The sequence below is a fragment of the Dermochelys coriacea genome, chromosome 9, assembly GCF_009764565.3.
Source record: "Dermochelys coriacea isolate rDerCor1 chromosome 9, rDerCor1.pri.v4, whole genome shotgun sequence".
NCBI lineage: Eukaryota > Metazoa > Chordata > Testudines > Dermochelyidae > Dermochelys > Dermochelys coriacea.
The window spans coordinates 40,123,517-40,144,256 of NC_050076.1; the positions used below are offsets into that span (position 1 = coordinate 40,123,517).

The window sequence follows — 20,740 nt, forward strand, 5'->3', positions numbered from 1 at the left end:
GGCTGTATTAAAAGGGGGCAGAGTACAACAGAGATGTAAAATGTCACTATGAAAGTTAAAGGTACTTTCTTACCTTAAACACTGTATTTAGTTTTGATCATAGCATCTCAGTAAAATCCAGCATAAAAAGAAGAGTCTACAAGAAGGCAACAAATAGAGGTCTGGGTGGGGGCAATAAGAAAACTTTCATCTGACAATGATTTAAGAAGCTACTAGGGGCTAGATTCAAGTCTTGGTATACCACCCCAGCAGCAGAAAGCCTACCAGGAGCAGGATGGTGGAATTAAAGCACCCAAACTCCCTACCACTGAGTGGCACACAAACAGCCAGCACAACCCAAAAAGAGTGGCAGTATTGGCTCCAAAATACATCCCTCTGGGTAACCCTCAGAGGTGTGGTGGCTCCTATTCAGCCACAGTTCTAACTTAAAAGCTGCACTACCATGGAAATCCCAAGGAAGAATGACATTGCAAATGCTGCACTAAGAGGCATATATGCCATGGGACATAAGGGGCCAGGCTGGCTCAAGCTGATAAAGTTTGCACCTCCCTGAAAGCAGCAAGCTAAATTTAATCCTAGGGCTACATAGTTTGGAAAGAAAGATATGATAAATAGATAGACAATAATAAATCGATGCCAATCAAGCCCTGCCTATTTATTCTTTCCTGTAAACAAAAACAATTTAAAATGGATATTGATATGCAAAACCCAAGTTTACGCAATATATAAACTCTGGAACCAACTTCCACAAGATATTGAGTCATGTAGCATAGAAGATAAAAAGATACTGGAATCAGAAATGCATCTTTAATTCCGTGAAAAGCAGCATGACTCAGAGCAACAGTCAATCAATGGATGGAAAGGAGTTTTTGTAGGTGGCTGGCTGGTTGAATAACTGTTGAATTATCTATCTTGGTAAGGATATATTAGGAAAGAAAGGACTAACATTTTCAAAGTGAAGAAATCTAGTTTATACATTCAAAGGTGAGCAGAATTTAAAATCAAATACATATGCAGAATATAAAATTAATAGTTACATTTCTAAAACAAACAGTTAATTTCAGAGGGTGAAATCCTGCCCCCAATGAAGTTAAACTCCCTTCAACTTCGATGGGGAGAGGATTTCACTTAGAGTCTTTTGAATAGACTTGACGGGTATAACTTCACAGGCAAAGTGATAGTGTAATAACCAAACACGCAGGTATTCTACAAGACTCCACTTTGATGGCTTAGTTATTAGAAACAAAACCGAGAATTAGATACCAAGGTTAATTGGACACGGAAAGACTCAAAGATGGGAAACTCCTAGCAAATATAGTTTGGTTCCAGTTTAATCCAAAACCATTTGCCTGGTTGAATCACAGTAGTTTGAACTTCTTTTACTATTTATCCAAAATTCAAACCAAGAATTAAAATGGAATTAGGATGCATTTATTAGGGTTCCAACTTTTTTAATTTGGAAGCAGGAATTCGTTTTTTATTTTGATGAATATTTAAAGTAGGAATTATATTAATAAAGATGACTATTACAATTACAAGGCTTAAATATAATTGTTAATTACATGCAACACTTTTTGCACATTCAGTCACCAGATTCAAGCCTGCCTGTATGAGATAGCTATTTGTTACCAACACTCTTGATTTTCCATTCTCATTTCCCTCCTGCTATAATTTGGTCTGAGTGATGTCTTAAGATTTTTAGAAACCTAGCTATTGATTTAGAATTAGTTTTTGCCAAATATTAAGCTTGCGCGCTCTTGCTCTCTCTCCCCTCCCCATATATATATATATATATATATATATATATATATATATATATATATATATACATATACATACACACACACACTCACTCACTCACTCATCTTTAATCATGTTTTAACCCGACGCACACAATCTGCATTTAGAGCTCAGCAAACCATCACAGATGGGGTCAAAACATAGGATTAAACTGAGTTTACAAACAGTTCTGTGGCCTAGAAAATACTTTTTCCCCCCCCCACACACTTTTCCATTTTAACTGACCAAATCCTGTTTAAACCAAGTCAGCCTGAGCTGTGGTAAAGCAGAGTTTTTAAAATGGTTCCTCACATACTCAATTGTGGTCTTTGTGGAAAGAAGCAGGAGCTGACATCCATCCCTATGCATTCATTGTGCCTTTTTCTCTTAGAGTCAATTTCTTGAAAATGTAACAGATTCTGTCACACACACCTACCTCTGTCTCTGTTTAATGGATAATATATTGTACCATAAACTTTAGGTGGTATGATTTAAAAACATGGTATTTTAATATATAAACCACACATGAAGAATCATTACTATTGTTCATTCTCTCAATTCAACATACTAAGTTTGGGTGTTTTGTCCTTTATTTTTTTTTTGCTATACAGTACTAAGATTAACAATCGGAGACCTTCACTATGCCAAGGTTTATCTTACTAATTTGTATTAATTTGACAGCAAGTTGAGAGAGAAAAAAAATTTGTCTTTGTTTTAATTTGATTTTCTTTGGATACAGATGACAGCCATAACAAACAAAACAAATGTATTTGCACCACAGAAGATAATTCTAAAGTTAAGCTAAATTCAAAGTTGCTATATTCTCAATATAGTTAACCTGGTGAATATCAAAGTGTGTTTTTGTATTTGACTTCCCTTTCTCACTAAAAGCATAAAGTAATTTTCCCTGAAATTGTCAATTTAAGGAGTTGCATGTTTATTATGCAGCAGCAAGGAATTTTCTTAATTATGGAAGTTTTATTCTAATTGAAAACTATAAAACTAGTTATCATTTAACAAATTATTCCATTATTGTATGGAATGTTGTTCTGCATCCAACTACTTCACCTTGGAAATAAGAGACTATTAACAGAACTAAATAGACAACTCTGGGAAGGATGGATGCTGTGGGTTTCAGGGAAGTCAGTTATCTCAACCAAAATAAAGCAATGATACAACTTAGATAATCCAGTCCCTAAAAATTGTTAACTGTTACTTAAAATTGCTTTTCAGTTTCCTACATAAACCTCCATAGTGTTGATCGAGAAAATTACCAACCTGAAATTCTGCTTCTCTGAAGTAGAACTGCCAGGCTTCAAGAAAGCCTTTACATGGCCAAACAAGTTGTAGTAGTGACAAATCAGAAAGCTATTTAGGGATGGTCCTTTGGGTAATAGCCCAGTAAACTGGCATTAAATGAAGCAAGAAGTTGGGTGGTCTTTCAAGGGCATTAGTTCACTTAATAGATCTGTGAAGTGTGTCTCTACATTGAACATATGAGGAAGAGGGACCGTGTGAGTATGAAAAGAATATAGGCAGAACAATAAACCCATTAATGTGGGAGTCCAGTGACTCACTACAGGAGAATCTTGTATGGCTCTTTAGCACCATCCCACACAGCTAAACCAGAAACAGAAAATGAAAAACAGGAAAGCAAAAGTACCGAAGTGGAGTCAAAGGAGGTGCTCCAAAATACAACCAGAATGACTATTGTGCCACATACACAGGCACTGAAGCATCGATGTAAGTGCCCAAGCAGTAACAAAAAAACCCCAATTCCCAATTGCTAAGGCAGGTGCTGATGCACCACAAAAAACTAGGTGGGACAATCAAGGCCCACGTTAAACACAAAGAAACAAGCACTCTACCAATACAGCATCAAAGCAGTAAAACGCAAGGGCAGATGCCAAAGCCTCCCACAGTAAAAACAGGTCTGAAGCACTTCCCAGAGTGCCAAGGCACCCAAGCAAAAGGGTCTCACAAAATTAATTTTTTTAAAAAGTACATTGAACCTGCCCAGAAGGATAACAGAAGTGCCTAAAACAGTCTTGGGAGAAGGGCCAGAGTAGCAACTGGAAAAGGCAGCTCCTGCAGGGAGTTGCTTGCTGATTACAGAAGAAAAGCATTTAGGCTCAGTATGTGGTTCCTGGCCACCAGCAGGAATAGCTGGAGCCAATTACCCCAGAGGCATCATGTGAAGGGGGGCACACAGGGTCCTGTGCCCCCGCCCTGCACTTTCTGCCTTTCATTTGGCACAGAGGTTCTAATTCAGGGGCATGGTCAGGTGGACACCACAGTTTGATGGGAGCCACTCAGGCCCATGGCAGCCATAAGGCAGCCAAAAACAGTATACAAAGAGGCAAAAAAGGGATATCATGGCTATTTAGAGGCATAATGTTATATAGAAATAAATATATAATCACTATTTACATGTGAAACATTACTGTACTCAGATATATTTGCAACAGGGCAACAGCTCACATTTACCAATAAACTTCAATTGTCAACAGTTGCATACAGTTTGAGATTTAGCCTACCACATAATAATTTAGGGTTGTAAGATCTGCTAGTTGAAAATATGCTGTGGTATCTAGTAGTCAGAGACAATTAGCTCAATTAGAATTTTGTTTTAAGCAGCACTTACTTTTCTATACTATTTAAAAATGTAAAGCATACATCAACTCAGAGGCACCATCTGTTCAAGGAAACCTTGCTTTATAGCTGTGCTGATTTGAGTTTAATGTGGTACAGTTTGTCAGCAGATCAGCCAAACTGAAATTGAGAACATATCTGGTTCCTAATCCTTTACTTAAAACACTAGACCACACAATCAATAAAGTAAATTTAAAAGATGTCCAGAACTCCCTCTGAAACTAGTCTTTTAAAAAGTTTTATAATATATACTTAAGCAAAATATTACAGAAAAATGCTGTGAATACTCTGTGCACTTGCTAGAAAAAGTAAATAAAAGAAAAAGTTATCCATGAACAAACCCCCTGCACATATATCAAGGGGAGGAAAATAGAAAAAGGATTTATGGACATAAATAGATGTCCATTACTTGAAAACATTACTCAGAATATTTACTAGTTGTACAGATTGGGGGTCTGTCCAGCTGCTGCAATTCACTTCAGTCATCATGCATTTCAGCAGTTGAAGTCCTAGGCACTAATTTAGCTGAAGTTGCTAGGGCAGGGATTGAAAGTAGAGTCTGATGCTTTGCCCCCAATTTCAAAATCCACATGAAGCAGACAAATCAGGAGCCCATCTCCTCCCACTCTACTGTGAATATAAGAATGGCCATACTGGATCAGACTAATGGTCCATCAAGCCTAGTATCCTGTCTTCCAACAGTGGCCACTGCCAGGTACTTCAGAGGGAATGAACAAAACAGGCCATCATCGAGTGCTCCATCCTCTGTTGTCCACTCCCAGCTTCTGGCAAACAGAGGCTAGGGACACGGATGGGATTGCATTCCTGACCATCCTGGCTAATACCATTGATAGGCCTATCCTCCTTGAACTTATCTAGTTCTTTTTTGAACCCCATTATAGTTTTGGCCTTCACAACATCGCTTGGAAACAAGTTCCACAGGTTGACTGAGCATTGTGTGAAGAAGCACTTTCTTTTGTTTGTTTTAAACCTGCTGCCTATTAATTTCATAGGGTGACCCCTGGTTCTTGTGTTATGTGAAGAAGTAAACAACAACATTTCCTTATTCACTTTCTCCACACCAGTCAAGATTTTATAGACCTCTGTCATAACACTTCTTAGTCTTCTCTTTTCCATGCTGAAAGTCCCAGTCTTTTTTAATCTCTCCTCATATGAAAGCTGTTTCATATCCTAATCATTTTTGTTGCCCTTCTCTGTACCTTTTCCATTTCTAGTATATACGTTTTGAGATGGGGCAACCAGATCTGCACGCAGAATTCAAGATATACATAGATACCTAGATATTAAGGTCAGAAGGGATCATTCTGATCATCTAGTTTGACCTCCTGCACAACACAGATCACAGAATCTCACCTACCCACTCTTGAAATAAACCTCTTACCTATGTCTGAGCTTACTGAAGTCCTCAAATCATGGTTTAAAGACTTCAAGGAGCAGAGAATCCTCCAGCAAGTGACCCATGCCCCATGCTACAGAGGAAGGCGAAAAACCTCCAGGGCCTCTTCCAATCTGCCCTGGAGGAAAATTCCTTCCCGACCCCAAATATGGCAATCAGCTGAACCCTGAGCATATGGGCAAGATTCACTAGCCAGATACCCAAGAAAGAAAAGGATATGGCCGTACCATGGATTTATATAGAGGCAATAGGACATTTTCCTAATGGTTCTTAACACTTTTTTTGACTGTTGCTGTACCTTGAGCAGATATTTTAAAAGAACTATCTACAATGATTCCAAGAGCTCACTCCTGAGCAGTAACAACTAATTTAGACCCCATCATTTTGTATGTATACAGAAGAACTTCAGAGCTACAAACACCACTGGTCTGACCCAATATGGCCGTTCTTATGTTCAAAAGGGGGTCGGAGCGCAATGAAGTTAGAGAAACACTGCCTTATGGTGGCCTGTTGGGATCAGTAACAAATGCCACTTCACCTTGATTGGTCCCTTGAAATGTGTTAACTTATGATAAACAATCTGTTCCACCTTACATTCAGCAGAGACACTAAGTTTCCCGGACCTGGAGAAGAGTGCTGTCTAAGCACGAAAGCTTGTCTCTCTCACCAAACAGAAGTTGGTCCAATAAAAGATATCACCTCACCTTGTTCCACTATCTTCCATATCTTGTTCCACTAATACACCATTTAGTAATAGATTCACAGATTTATATTAGTAGGAAGCATTCATTTCCACTCTTAACATTTCATGAGATATCTGGCTTCAAATGCATCTCTGGCTCCTCTAACTTACCATGGTTTGGGTTTTTTTCCAGGTCTAAATATACTAAGTCCCAGACCACTGTAATTACCACTCCATGATTTGAAACCAAAACATAAGGCAATGAAATTAAATTTGCGTAAGATAGCTTGGGGAAATTGAAAGTTTGGAAACTAAGTTTTGCAGTCTAATAAAACAGAAAATGAGCATGTTACACTTGGATGAAAAAGCATTATATATAAAATACATCAAACCTGAAAGATTATTTACAACCATTTTGTGTAAAAGTGGGAACCAAGCATACTGTGAGGAACATCTCTCTTCTAAAGGTGACGGTGAGCTATGTTTCACTGACATCATAATAGACACTGTACTGTATGAAATAATATTAGAATAACTGATGAATTTTTGAGGGAGGAAGCCTGAAAGAGGATTTATTGCAACATGACCAAAACAAGCATCAAAATGAACAGAAGTCTTCGGGGGGGTAGAGGGGGAAGGCGCTGAACGACACAAACTTAAGTATTTCATGCCATAATCGCAGTAATGTGATTTGAACATAACAAATAATTTGGGTGCAATGAAAAAAAAAATTAAGAAAAGCTATAACAACAAAGAAAATGAAGCAGCATCCCAGGACTACATAGTGGACAACTGTACGGAGCTGTGTCAAGCTATTATGAAGCATGTAAGTAATATTTCAAAGAGACTTCAGTGTGTAATAAAAGATAAGATGGATACATACACTAACTAGAATGACTGAAAAAAAATCCATCTTCCTGATACACTGATTTACCTAGTCCACGGTAATTTATGGCTCATGGGGCTTGGCACTTTTGAATCCTCACTCCCCATTATGAAGTCTTCTGCTGTGTGTAATGGAATACTGGGTATGATAAACATTCCTTTCAAAACATTTGATTCCTGTGAACTTAAGTTTCTTATATGGGAGATCATTTTCCTGGTGATAGTGACTTGCTTGCTGAGTGAGTGGGCCTCAGGCTTGGTCTACTCTATGAAGTTAGGTCGACGTAAGGTCAGCTTATGTCGACCTAATTATGTCAGTGTACACACTACAGCTTTGCTCCTGCCGATGTAAATGCTCTACTACAACGACATAACTCCACCTCCACAAGAGGCACAGAGCTTATGTCTATGTAGTTAGGGCGACAGAGCGTCTGTGTAGACACTGGTTATTTACACAGAGTTGTTGGTGTCATTCTTGTCAATTTCAAGGCACCATTCTTGAGCCACGAAATTGACAAGAAAGCCAGTCCCTCACTGCAGGGTAGGTGTGGGGGAGCTCTAACTAGAGCCTGGCTGCTGCCTGGAGGCTACCAGCTCCCTAATGGGAGCCCGGGAGCTGCCTAGACTCCAGGCACAGAGCTCCCCGCTGAGAGCCCGCGGGGACAGCCAGGCTCTCAGCAGCAGGGAGCCGAGAGCCAGAGGATGAGGGAGTGCAGCCCTGCGCCTATGGGGGTACCCAGGTTCTCAGCCCCACACATTGCCCCTCTTAAGTTGGTGGAAGCACTCCGAGTGCTTCTACCGCACTACCCACAGAAGGAGGGCAGTGTGTACATGAACCACTGCAGTAATCACTGCGGTGGTTATAAGTTGACCTAACATAGGTCAACTTAAGTTTCTAGTGTAGACATGCCCTCAGACTTTAGTACCTGACTGATTGTATATCAAATTTGAAAAAGATAAATTGGTACTACAGACTCATTTAAGATTCCTCTCCAAACTTTTCTTGGAGTTCCACCTTAAGGAGAACAACATCCTGCCAACATTTTTTCCAAGCTGCATGCTCATCCAAGCCAGGCCTTTCTTGACACACTCAGTGTGAACAGGTCCTTGAAGCAGAATCTGGAGCTGACAAAAGATCTTAGGAACTCCACCCAACTTTCTGTTTGACACTGATTTGTTAGGCACTGCTCTTTCCATGAGGATCATGTTTAAATAGACTTCCAGTTGCATTTCCTCTTGTTATCTGGCTGGCCTGAAGCTAAAAGGCCAACTTCATCAAAGGCAAGGTTGCCACTTCCACAAGCTTACTAAGAATTCTTGTTTTGATTCAACCTCTCTGTACTCCAGAATATTTCCATGATAAAGGGAGCTCACCTCTCCCATCTCCAAAAAAAATCCAGTTTGTTTCGGAAATGTTATTTCTTTTAATTTTGGCTAAACCTTTCAGCTAATTGAAGCTGTTACTTGTTTATTGGCAGATTACCTGATTGAGTTTTAGTCCATTTGGTTCCTGCTGGATGGTCTTTTAGTCCTCTTTATATAAAAACTCCAATTTTATTCCACTGTCAGTGCTACCCTTGATTGCTGCAGCCTACTTTCCTTTTGAAATATCCTTCTGTCTTCTTACTCTCCAGGTGTCATGCGAAAATGGTTTCTTTAAAGAAGCAAAAATTACTTACCTGCCTTTTTGAACACATTTCACAGGATTCTCACTCATCTACACACATCCTCTCCGAGTAAGGATTCTTCTTTATGGGGTATCTATTTTTGGTATCACACTCATTTTTACATTTGAGGTAATATTTTTCTGTCTCACATTTTAACTGGCCTCTCTCTAGGACTATCACCTCCCACACAGAAAATTAAGGCAGAGGCACGTATAGCCATAAGGCATGGCATGCAGCAGCCTACAGTGTGCCTGGCTCGCATCCTACCCAAGAAGGGCAAATTCTCTAAGAGGATTTTCTTTTTTTTGAGCCATAGGTTTTTGGATTACATTTTGCAGAAGAGTAGTTAATGCAAAAATGCAATGTGAAAACCCTGTGCTTGAAAAACCAGTTTAATATTATTCAAGATATAGTTTTGGATGATACATTTTAAATGCAAAGTACAGTAGAGCCTCAGAGTTATGAACTGACCAGTCAACCACACACACATCATTTGGAACTGGAAGTACTCAGACAGCTGCAGAGACCAAAAAAAAAAAAAAAAGGCAAATACTGTACAGTACTGTGTTAAACATAAACCACTAAAAAAAAATCAAGAGAAAGTTTAAAAAAAGATTTGACAAGATAAGGAAACAGTTTCTGTGCGCATTTCATTTAAATTAAGATGATTAAAAGCAGCATTTTTCTTTTACATAGTAAAGTTTCAAAGCTGTATTAAATCAATGTTCAGTAGTAAACTTTTGAAAGAACAGCCATAACGTTTTGTTCAGCGTTATGAACATTTCAGAGTTATGAACAACCTCTATTCCTGAGGTGGTTGCAACTCTGAGGTTCTTCTATACTCCTTTATAGGTGTTATTTTGGCTGCTAAACAGAGCACATTTTACTCCATGGATGTGAAAGAAACAAAGAATTACAAGAAAATTTGATAAAATTAAATACAAGGGCTGAAGAGCTCAAGTATTTCCTAACTAAACTACACACATCATCAAGTGTAGAAGACATTTCCCTAAATTCTGTCTATACTTTTCTCCTTACCTTCAGTCAACACGTATTTATTTTTGTTTGTAATAGTAGAAAGATTAGGTTTGTGCATAGGCCTCACCTTCACTAGGAAATTTCATTTGTAAAGCTGATTTTTAAGTTAGCTGACACAGTGCTGCCTGGAGACAAGGACAAGTCGGGCTTAGCACTGCATCTACTAGTTTTGGGTAAGCCTTACTGGAACTACCCATGACTAGCTGACAGAACATGAATTTACCTTTTTCTACATCAGCCAGTCGCTTGTGGTCAGCATTGTGTCAGCTAACTCAATTGTCAGAAGTTTTTGTTAAAACTCAGTTAAATTTCCTTGTGCAGATAAGATGAAAGAAGGGAAGAGTCTCAGCGCTCAGTACTGTCAGAGCAATACACTGGATTTCATCTTGCTTGCTCCAATATAAAATAAATCAATGTTTTTGCCTACATCAGCTTTGTATAACTTGATCTTTTGTCAAATTGTCCTGATTTCATAATAGGGTGCGCAATGTACCATTTCACTATTTTTAGTCTTAAATTATTTTACCTTCTAAAAGGAAATTTAAAAGACAAGAAAAAAAATGTACATTTATATATAAAAAATGCTTAACAAAGGACACAAGGCTTTTTTTAAAGGAAAAAAACCTAACATTTGGTTACGCTATGGGCATATTGTAGGCAAAACAAAAGGAGGTTTTACTTACAGAATTGGAGGCTGAGGCTCAAAAAGGCTAATAAGGCTGCCAAAGCCAGCAAGATCAGAAAACGATTTCGGAAAAGCATTATTAGTCGTTCTGTTTTCTCTTCATGGTTTCATCTCCATACATGAACACTTCCTGTGAACAAAACAGACAAGCGTATATTTAAACAAGTAGAAGCTTACAGCTACCCTGAAATAAATCCAAGTATAATTTTGGCAGGAGTACAAGAGAGACATGAAGTTATTTCTTGTATGCAAGTTTCAGAGATGCAGAACCTTGATCAAGATACAAAGACTTCAAGTCTCTTTCTTGCCTCTCAGGCCAGTGTATCAAACTAAGCAAATTTTGCAACAAAGTAATTTTTTTCTCTCCAGTCTCCAACAATTATCTTGTAGTGCCAGGGCCATCCCTAGATATTTTGGTGCCCTATGCAGTGCCCCCGGAGAGGGTTGGTGGCCCTAGGACTCTGCAGGGGGCCTGGCTTGGGGACCGGGGGGAAACCTCCCCCCAGCACAAGCCGGTGGAGCGGAGATGTTTGGGGCTGGGTCACTCCACTTCCTTACGCCTGGTGAATGCACCCCACACACACGGGACAGTGGAAAGTGGAGTGACCTGGCCCCAACCCGCTCTGCTTTGCTCCTCTGGCTCCCAGGCTTGGGACTTGTGGGGCAAGGGGAGACCGCCCCCCACCACTCATCAGCGGTGCGGAGCGGGCTAGGGGTGAGTCGCTCCATTTCCTGCCGCCCATGAGTGCAGGGCACCCCGACCCCTGTTGCAGTTCCCCGGGACATTGCTCAGGGTAAGGGGTGGAGCAAGGGTGGGAAGAGGTGGGGTGAGGAGCAGGGGCAGGAGCCACGGGGAAGAGGCAGAGCAAGGGCAGGGTCAGCTTTCCTGGGTGGCTCAGCCGGTCGGGGGATCGGGCTGGCCGCTGGAGCACAGCACGCAGCTGTGTACGGGACCAAGGAAACTGGGGCAATTTGGTGCCCCAAAATTTCCTGGTGTCTTACGCAGCTGCATACTTTGCATATTGGTAAGGACGGCCCTGTGTAGCGCTCTGCTATTTTGAGGGCTAGTTCCTAATCTTAACAACTCTAAAATTCCTTTAATTAAAAGCAGTCTCTCCCTACCTTCCTGAAAAATACAGGTCAGAAAAGCAACATACTTGCCTAAGGACTCCTAAAAGCAACCCTTATTTACCTTGCCAGGAATGTTCTAACCATCATATACTCTGTATCTGAACTGTTAAAGAGACAGGTTAAGAATTACTCCCTCTAGGGGGCAGCACTATTGTTAAATAAATTATAGGAATCTTAGGTTAGAGAATAAAGATTCAGAGGAGGCGTTACGAGTAGAGCTGTGCGTAAAACAGAAATTCTAGTTATGACAATTGACTTTTTCTTGTGTTGACTGCAAGATGCAGGAATTTCGTTGGTCTTGAAAGAAGTATTTTGCAATTCCCCATCTCCTTTGATTTGAGGTCTGTTTACAGCAGCACAATATGTTGACAGAAAAGGACTTCTTTTCACCAATGTTTTCTCTTATCCCAGTACCCTGATGTTTGTATGGAAAATGCCACTCTTGGTACATCCCTGTTTTGGAGAAGAAGAGACTGCTTTGCTTACCTCCTTGCTGGAATTCTGACCTTAGTCCTTTTGATTGTTTCCAGTCCATGGGGGTTCCCAATCTCAAAATTGTCAGATTATTATTTTCACAGATTAAGGAGAAAATCCTTGAAAAACCACTCTTCGATGTCACAAAGCAGTGAATTAACCATATTAGTAAATTCTTTCTACTGGTTCCTGTCTTGATCTGCTAAGCCAGAGCAAAATTTAGGGACCTGTATGCAGCATTCCCTAAGAGTTGTGATGAATGTATGAGACAAAGATGATCATCTATATCAAGGCAGCACTGGTTCTGTCCTGGTGGGCCTTTTAATCTTTGTGAATCATTTTCAAAGCAGCACCACTGTAGCCCTCTGGGTTGTTTCTTGGGTGTCAAACAGTGTTAAAGGCAACTTAACTAATCAAACGGGCAAAAGGAAAGAAACACAAGGGCAACATCAAGAAGATTACACAGTTACTCAATGTGGCTAGCACACAGCACGATGGAGCATATATTTATGAGGAGGTAAGTCAAGAGAATGAAAAAGTAGATGTCTAGTCCGGAATGGAGGAGCCCATTTATTAATTAGAACTTACACTGGGGTGCATACTGATGCACAAGAAATCTGCACTATTTACCTGGGGCCTTCTAGATGGAATTCAAAGTACTGGTATTGACCTTTAAAATCCTAAATGGGCCACCTTTCTGGAGCGACCACCTCTTCCCTCAAATCATTATTCCTGCAGCAGTAGTCAGTGAATGTGCAGAAAGGGGATGGACTGGTGGCAGGGGTTACCAGCTTGGAAATGCTCTTCCCCACTTAGACCCCCGAGCCTTGATTTGTTAAACTTTTAGACACACTGAAAAGCTTACAATTTCCCTTGAGAATAGGACAGGATAGGAACTGGATGGGGTATTTGTTAACATGATATAATTAGACTGTGGGGATGAATTAACCACCTCTAAACTTTTAATCTTACACTAGTTTTAAGCAGCCTCATGTAATTTTGATTATTATGAGTTTTAAGTATTGTAATGGGGACCTGTGCTTTTGTGGTAATAATTAATCAGATTTCTCGGCACATAAAGCAAGGAGGTACAAGTCTTTGCAAGACTTTATCTCTGTCTCAGAGAATACTGACTGTATTGGGAGAACTGGCTTTCCATTTTGTTATACTAATTTCCAAGAGACTATAAAGAACTGAGGGTTCTGAGAAACTAGAAACCGATGCATGTTATACTTTTCCAAAATGCCACCAGTGCCACAGTTGGCATGGGAACACAGTAAAAACTGCATGGCAAAAACGAGACAGTATAAATGGGGAGGAAGGCCTGTAGTTTAAAAGGGCCCTTTTAACTTTCCAGAATAATAGCTCTCACTGTAACTAGTGTAATCTCTTAACGAGAGGTGTGCCAGCCCACTGACTGATGCTAAACTGAGCTGTGAAGGAGAAAAAAGTGAGACATACGGATAGATGATTATAAACCACCAGGAGAGAAAGAAGCAGTTAAAATTAAACAGATGGAAGGACAGAAGGAAAGCTACAGGAAAAGCAAAATTAAACATACAGGGGAAGAAAAGGTATATGAGGAAGAAAAATCTCAAGAATTAATACCAATTTCCCTCACCCCAATATCATTAGTGAATAATGTTGGTATATAATGCAATATGCCACAAAAAGTGGAGAGACAGAAGCTTAGAGAAAGTAGGGAGAACAGATGCCTTTCATAAATATCCCAGCTAATGTAAGATGTTTAATTAGCTTAAACTTGCACTCTTCTTGCAATTAAGATTTAATGTTTAGACTAAGTAGTTCAGAAATTGTAAATAAGAAAAAAAGTTGTTGTTGTTTTTTTTTAAGTATACATGTTTTGGCATGCTAACAAATTATAATCATTATGTTATGATTGATTTGTTACAGTTCCTGTAGAGTAATTGTGTTCAATAAATGGTCTGGCAATAAAATTCGTTATCTGCTCTCACTTGATATCAAATATCATGGGATCAGATGCACATATACAACATCTGTGAAATGAAACAACAGGTTTAAAATATCGATAGGTGTGGTATTCAAGAGAAAAACAGCACTAAGACTGCAAACATTAAGTAGAAGCAAATACAATCAGTAAGAATAGATGTGGGTTATACTGGCTGGACATTCAACTGGCAACTTTGAGAAGTATATGCTAATTGAGTAGTACATAAAAAGAGGGAGGTTAGAAAGTGTAAACAAAGGGCAGGAAACTAAACTCCCCCCAGAAACCAAAACCCCTCCATGTGATCACAAAAAGATGAGGAGGAGAACACACAGTCAATGTGCTTTTGGTGTTAGGCCTTGTCTACATCACAAAATTAAGTTGACCTAAGTTAAGTCGACGTACAGCCACCAGAGTAATTCCTGCAGTGCTTCATGTCCACTCTATGCCCCTGTCTGTCATACGCATCCTCACCAAGAGCACTTCCACAGACTTTACTGCGTGGGGCACTGACAGCTGGAGCCCCTCCACCATGGGGTCAACAGCCAGAGCTGTTGGCCCTGGGGAAAGGGGGGCTCCAGCTGTGAGCCTCATGTGGGGCTGACAGCTCGGGCTGTCAGTCCCAGGGTGGGGAGGCAACAGCTGTGAGCCCTGCACAGGGCTGACAGCCAACAGGCAATGTTGGTAATGCAATGTCTACATCAGTGGTGGGCAACCTGTAGCCCGTCAGGATAATCTGCTGGCGGGCCGCAAGACCGTGTTTACATTGACCGTCCACAGGCATGGCCGCCTGCAACTCCCAGGGGCCGCGGTTTGCCATTCCTGGCCAATGGGAGCTGCGGGAAGTGGTGCAGGCTGCAAGAACATGCTGGGCGCCACTTCCCCCAGCTCCCATTGGCCAGGAATGGCGAACCTCAGCCACTGGGAGCTGCAGGCGGCCGTGCCTGTGGACAGTCAATGTAAACGCTGTTTTGGGGCCCATCAGCAAAATTACCCGACAGGCCATGGGTTGCCCACCACTGATCTACACAGACACTGTGTCAACCTAACTACATTTATCTAACCACTACTCCTTTTGCCGAGGTGGAGTTATTAGGTCGATGTAGTGGGAGACTTACATTAGCGGGAGCAACATTGTAATGTACATACTTACAGACGGAGGTCGACGTAAGCTGCCTTATGTGAACCTAACTCCGTGCTGTAGACCAAGCCTTAGAAATACACAGTTACAGAATTAGAGATACTACAGAATTAAAGCTCACAGTATTACAGAGCAGCTGCTGTTTGGATGACATTTGCAGTATATTGATCTTTATCTATTTACTTGATGGGTGGTTCAGAGTGCAGGTCATGTCCTAGCCTCACTGTCTCCACCTGAAAGCTCTCAGTACCCGAAGGCCAATTTTATCACCAACAATTGACATAACATTGGCTATACTTGTTGGCTCGTGATCCTCAAGGCTTTGACACTCTTGTTCTAAAAGATGAATAAATACTGTACTGCTAGAAATGCAGTCCACATTCAGCATTCTCAGCACTGGCATTCTATCAGCAGGTTAATAAATTGGTATAAATCACAGCATTTATTGCACCTAACTGATGATATAGATATTCAGCTCAAGACATAATGCCAGTCTGGATAAAGAAATTCTGCTGAACCACAAACTTCATTCAGATATTATTAATCATAAGACATACAAAATCAACCTAGAATTTAAAAACAAATAATGTAATACCTCCTATAACCAAATGTACTCAATAATTAACAGAAAAGCTATTCAGACTCCTAATACAGTATATGTCCTTACTATATGATATTTTTTATTTACCTCCTTCTTAAATTGTATTCAATATTTATTCTAACAAATCACAAAGGCAGAAGATTACTGATCTAGTTTAAAGTATCCCCACTGTCACCTACTCAAGCACAAAGATGTCAGTATGTACTAACTTAAGTTGTGCAACTTCTCGCATATTCACTCAAGGCTGAAAAAATGGTACTGTTAACAGACAGGAGAGAGGGAGTCAGGAGACCTGGAATCCATTCCTGCCTCTACCAGACTTCTTCTGGGTTCTTGGACTAGTCATGGCTTCTTTCTGCATCAGTTTCCTCAACAGCAGAAGTGGATACCTACTTGACAGAAACGTTGTATGACTGAATTTGTGAATGCTTGGAAATCACTGCAAGGTCTTCTCAGGTTTATGTAAGAAAGGTGGTTTTTATTAGTATTTCACACAATGCACTGAAAATATATAAGGACTTTAAAAGTTCTTGAGAAATTACACTTGTCCAACCCTTCCAAAATAATCATTACCCTTCTGTACATCTGTGCCACTTGACTAATAACATTACCTCTAAATTAGCTGCATCCATCTAGGACGTAAACCTACCATCTTACTTAGAGTGCAAGCACATTATCTCACTGAATCACTATGACAGCTGAATGAATTTACTTGATTAAAATAGCATGTACCCATAATAATCAATACTATTCTTCAAAGTCTGCTTCCAAACAATTACTATACTTATCTCGTATGCCAGATCCAGCAATATCACATCAAAATGACACAAACTGCTAAGATACAAGCGAGCGACAGTGGTCATTACGAAATGGAGAAGGGAAACAGTCACAGTTGTAAGGAAGAAAGCTTCAAAGTCTATAACTGAATGATTGCCAAAGACAACAAAGAAACAACCATCATACTGTGCTATCAGGCTCTGCGGTAGCAAGACCAGTCTGGAAATTGAGGAGAGACCGCCTGGAAACAAAAAAAAAAAAATTATATATATATATTTTATATATAGGCTGGTGCAGGGTGACATTCATGGATTAATTTGCGGACGTTATTGAAGAATTTAGGCAGCTCATTGACTAGTCCCATATCCACTACTGACAGTTCTCTCTATTTGAGAGCTTTCAATTGCTTTTGATCTGTCTTGTATCCTTTCATTGCATAGTAAGGATTTTTTTCCTGCATGCAAGAAAGCCTTGTTTTGAAAGTAACTGAACAGAAAGTGATAGTAGAAGATGTGATTATGAAAATTTTTGTTCTATTTTCAGTTTCCATATTCAGACTTGAATTGTTAGAAGTACTTTACTTTTGAAGAGTCTATTTTAAAGAAAGGAAAGAACACTGAGTAAAGATCTTTGAAAGCAAATATATAAAATTGCACACAGTAAGCGTCTCTCTATATAACAGAGCGCAGATATCTTATTAATGCCTCACAAACAGGACCAAATTCAGAAAGTTATATAGTAGCTTACGTGATTCTATTTGGGTGAGCGAGGGAGGAAAAATGCTTCTTCACTTAGTAAAATACCTACAATAAGAAATCTCTGATTCCCCACTTCTTTTTGGCTAGGTAGACCACATTAGTGTTATCTACATTCATCAGGACATCTTTGGGTAGCACCAAAGCCCAAAATAATTCCAGTTTAAGGTCCTAAAAAAGATGTCTAATTATAAGAAGGGAGCTGACTGTGACAATGCACCCCATATTCATCATAGTAGTATCACTATTATATGATTATGACATAGTTATGGTGCATCTTGTACAAAATGTGTCATGTGAGGTATCTAGGAAAAGTAATGATTTGCTGAATATGGTTATCCTATTTGTGTGCATGTATAATTTTTGTATCTGAAGTTGTGAATATTGACTATGCACCTGTATTTCAAATGTGCTTACTCTGGGTAACACCCACAACTAGTCTTTCAGGTACAACAATGAAGAAGCTAAACTGTTTTTGCTGATGACCACCAGCACTGACAATGGACCATGGAAGAGCTAGCCTTCCTATGAACACTTCAGACAGCCTATGGATAATGGCTGCTATGACTCAGCAAGGCATGCAAAGGCATGTGACCAGACCACATGACACTGAACTCTATTTTGGTACCTGTATTCTTCCACAAACTGGGCTGGAAACTTAGCTTGAAACAAAGGGTTCCTACCACAGGGAGATACTATACAAGGTGGAGAGTAACATCATGACTGGTCTTCACTCCCCCACAACTCAACACCTGAAAGAACATCTGGAAGACAAAGGACTTGGAACAGGGGAGGGGGACCCAAACTACAAGGCAGATGCAGCTTGTGCCTCAAGAATCTGTAAGCCTGCTTGTATCATCAGACAGGGTGAGATACTGCTGATACAAATCCTATTTAGTGTATTAGGCTTAGTTTGCGGTTTTGTTTATTTACTATGTAATCTGCTTTGATCTGTTTAATATGACTTATAATCACTTAAAATCTATCTTTCTGTAGTTAAACTTATTTTATGTTTTACCTTAACCAGTGTTTTCTGAATGAAATGTCTGGGAAAATCTCAGCTTGGTAAACAAAAGCTATTGCATATTTTTGCCACCTCAAGGGGGGGAGTGGGGTGGTGAATCCCAGTGCAGTGCAAGATGGTACAATTCTGGGTTTATACTCTAGTAGGGATGCAAGGCTGGGGAGCTGGGGAATTGGCTGGTGCTCTGTTATAAATCTATAAGTGGCTTAGGTAGAGCACTCAGGTAACTGAGCTGGGTGTGTGGTGCCACCTGCTCTTATGTTGTGTGATAACAGGGCCTGGAGAGGCTGGCTGTGTACACCAGCCAAGCAGTGTGGGAAAGCCCAACCCAGCTGAAGCATTAGGGGGCACAGTGGTTCCAATGGCTCCCAGACTGCACCCCGGGGATGACAACCCATCACACTGACTACTAAGCAGTATTCTTTTTAACTACTAATACACATTAGTCTGTTGTGCGTTCAGATCTCAGCAAAGATGACCAGCAGACATCTTTCCTTACACACAAAATAAAGGTAAGGGGAGGACTCATGAAGTATATAAAATAAGTGATGTTGGCAGCTGGTAGGTGGGGTAGCCCAAAACATTTTTTTTTACCCTTTGACTTTGTCCAGGGACACATTTCTACAGAGGTTAGGGAATAACAGTTGTATTCACATGGATATGGCCAGATTCACCATTGCTCAAGTAAGGCAGCAAAGAAAGACATAGTGACACTGAGCAAAAATGATTCAGAAGATGCCAAAGATGTTGACAGCTTTGACTGGTCATGGCTGCACCTAATTAGGTAAATGCTAACTCCCACCCACTCCACCTCCCTCCTCCTCCTCCTCCTCTCCCCCCCCCCCACTCCCTGATATCAACCACAGCTGGCATCCTTTCAATATTCCACTGGAACTTCAGCATCTTAAAGTGGATACACTATTCCTGGTACATCAGGCAATACTGCAGGTGCACTTTGACTGACATCCCAGGAACATCATGCAGCAACAAAACAATTAGCCTTAATATTGTTAATCTCAACTATGAATGGTCCTTATCCTCATACAGAGAAGATTATACAATCAGTCTCATATCTCTTGACTGGTTCTCTTAAACAATGCTGAGCAGTTCACTTTAAATAAAATAATTCTCCATTCACAACAGGTTGTTCCACTTCCTAGACATATATTTTCCTCATGTAAGCCAATCTGCCCATCACTGTATAAAATTATACCCACTTGCCTCATTCAACTTATCCTACCCTCCCTTGTGAAAAGCAGGCGGCTTCGAAATTGACATGGCTCTACTGAACAGTCTGTCAGACTAACCAATACAATCTCTCATCTCTTTAAATCAATTATATGGAATCCAGAAAAGTTTTACAAAAAATGATCTATTTTTTTTCCTAACGCACATTATTCTGACTAAATATTAAAGCTCCAGCTATTTCAAAGGTTTCTATTTGTTGAAAAGTATCCAGAAGCCTCTGCAAGTCCTTTGAAAAGGAAATCTCATCAATGTGGTAAGGCAAGCAGCTCCAGCCTCAGCCAAAACAGTCGGAAGAGCATTAAGAGAGCAGGAGAAGACATCTTAAAAGAAACACAATGTGAGAAAAGGATCTGGGCTGACAGCAGCTCCCGGAATTAAATTTCAATTGATTTCTTCTCTAATAGGGCTGCCAACTTTCTAATTCCAGAAAACCAAACACCCTTGCCCCACCCACTGCCTCACCCCTTCCCGAGGCCCCGCCCCCGTTTACTCCATCCCCCCTCCCCTCCACCCTTGCTCACGTGCTCATTTTCGCTGCAAGGCCCAAACAGACATTTTGACAGATATAATATGCTAATTACAGGTTTTATTTGTTACAGGATGCTAGAGCTGGCAGCAAAATAGTCAAAAAGGTTAGTTTTTTTTTTAAATGAAATTTCACAAAGGTTTTCATGATTCTCTCCCTCTCCCCTCTTTACATTTTTTCTAACCAGCTCCACTTTTTTTTGTTCACTCAAGTTATTGTAATTTTATGTGTGGAATTAGGACCACACATTATCACAGCTATAGTGGGTCCATTAAAGGCCCACTCCTGA

At 40.2% G+C, this 20,740-nt stretch overlaps 1 protein-coding gene across 2 annotated transcripts in view; it reads right to left on the reverse strand.

The window, feature by feature from the left end:
* The window catches only part of PXYLP1 (2-phosphoxylose phosphatase 1), a 105,348-nt gene that overhangs the window by 60,180 nt on the left and 24,428 nt on the right, over positions 1-20,740 (reverse strand). For both annotated transcript variants that reach the window (XM_038416683.2, XM_038416684.2), the window contains one exon: positions 10,804-10,935. In XM_038416683.2, the coding sequence (XP_038272611.1) occupies positions 10,804-10,882 (79 nt within the window). In that variant the 5' untranslated portion in view covers positions 10,883-10,935. The remainder of the gene's footprint in view (positions 1-10,803; positions 10,936-20,740) is intronic.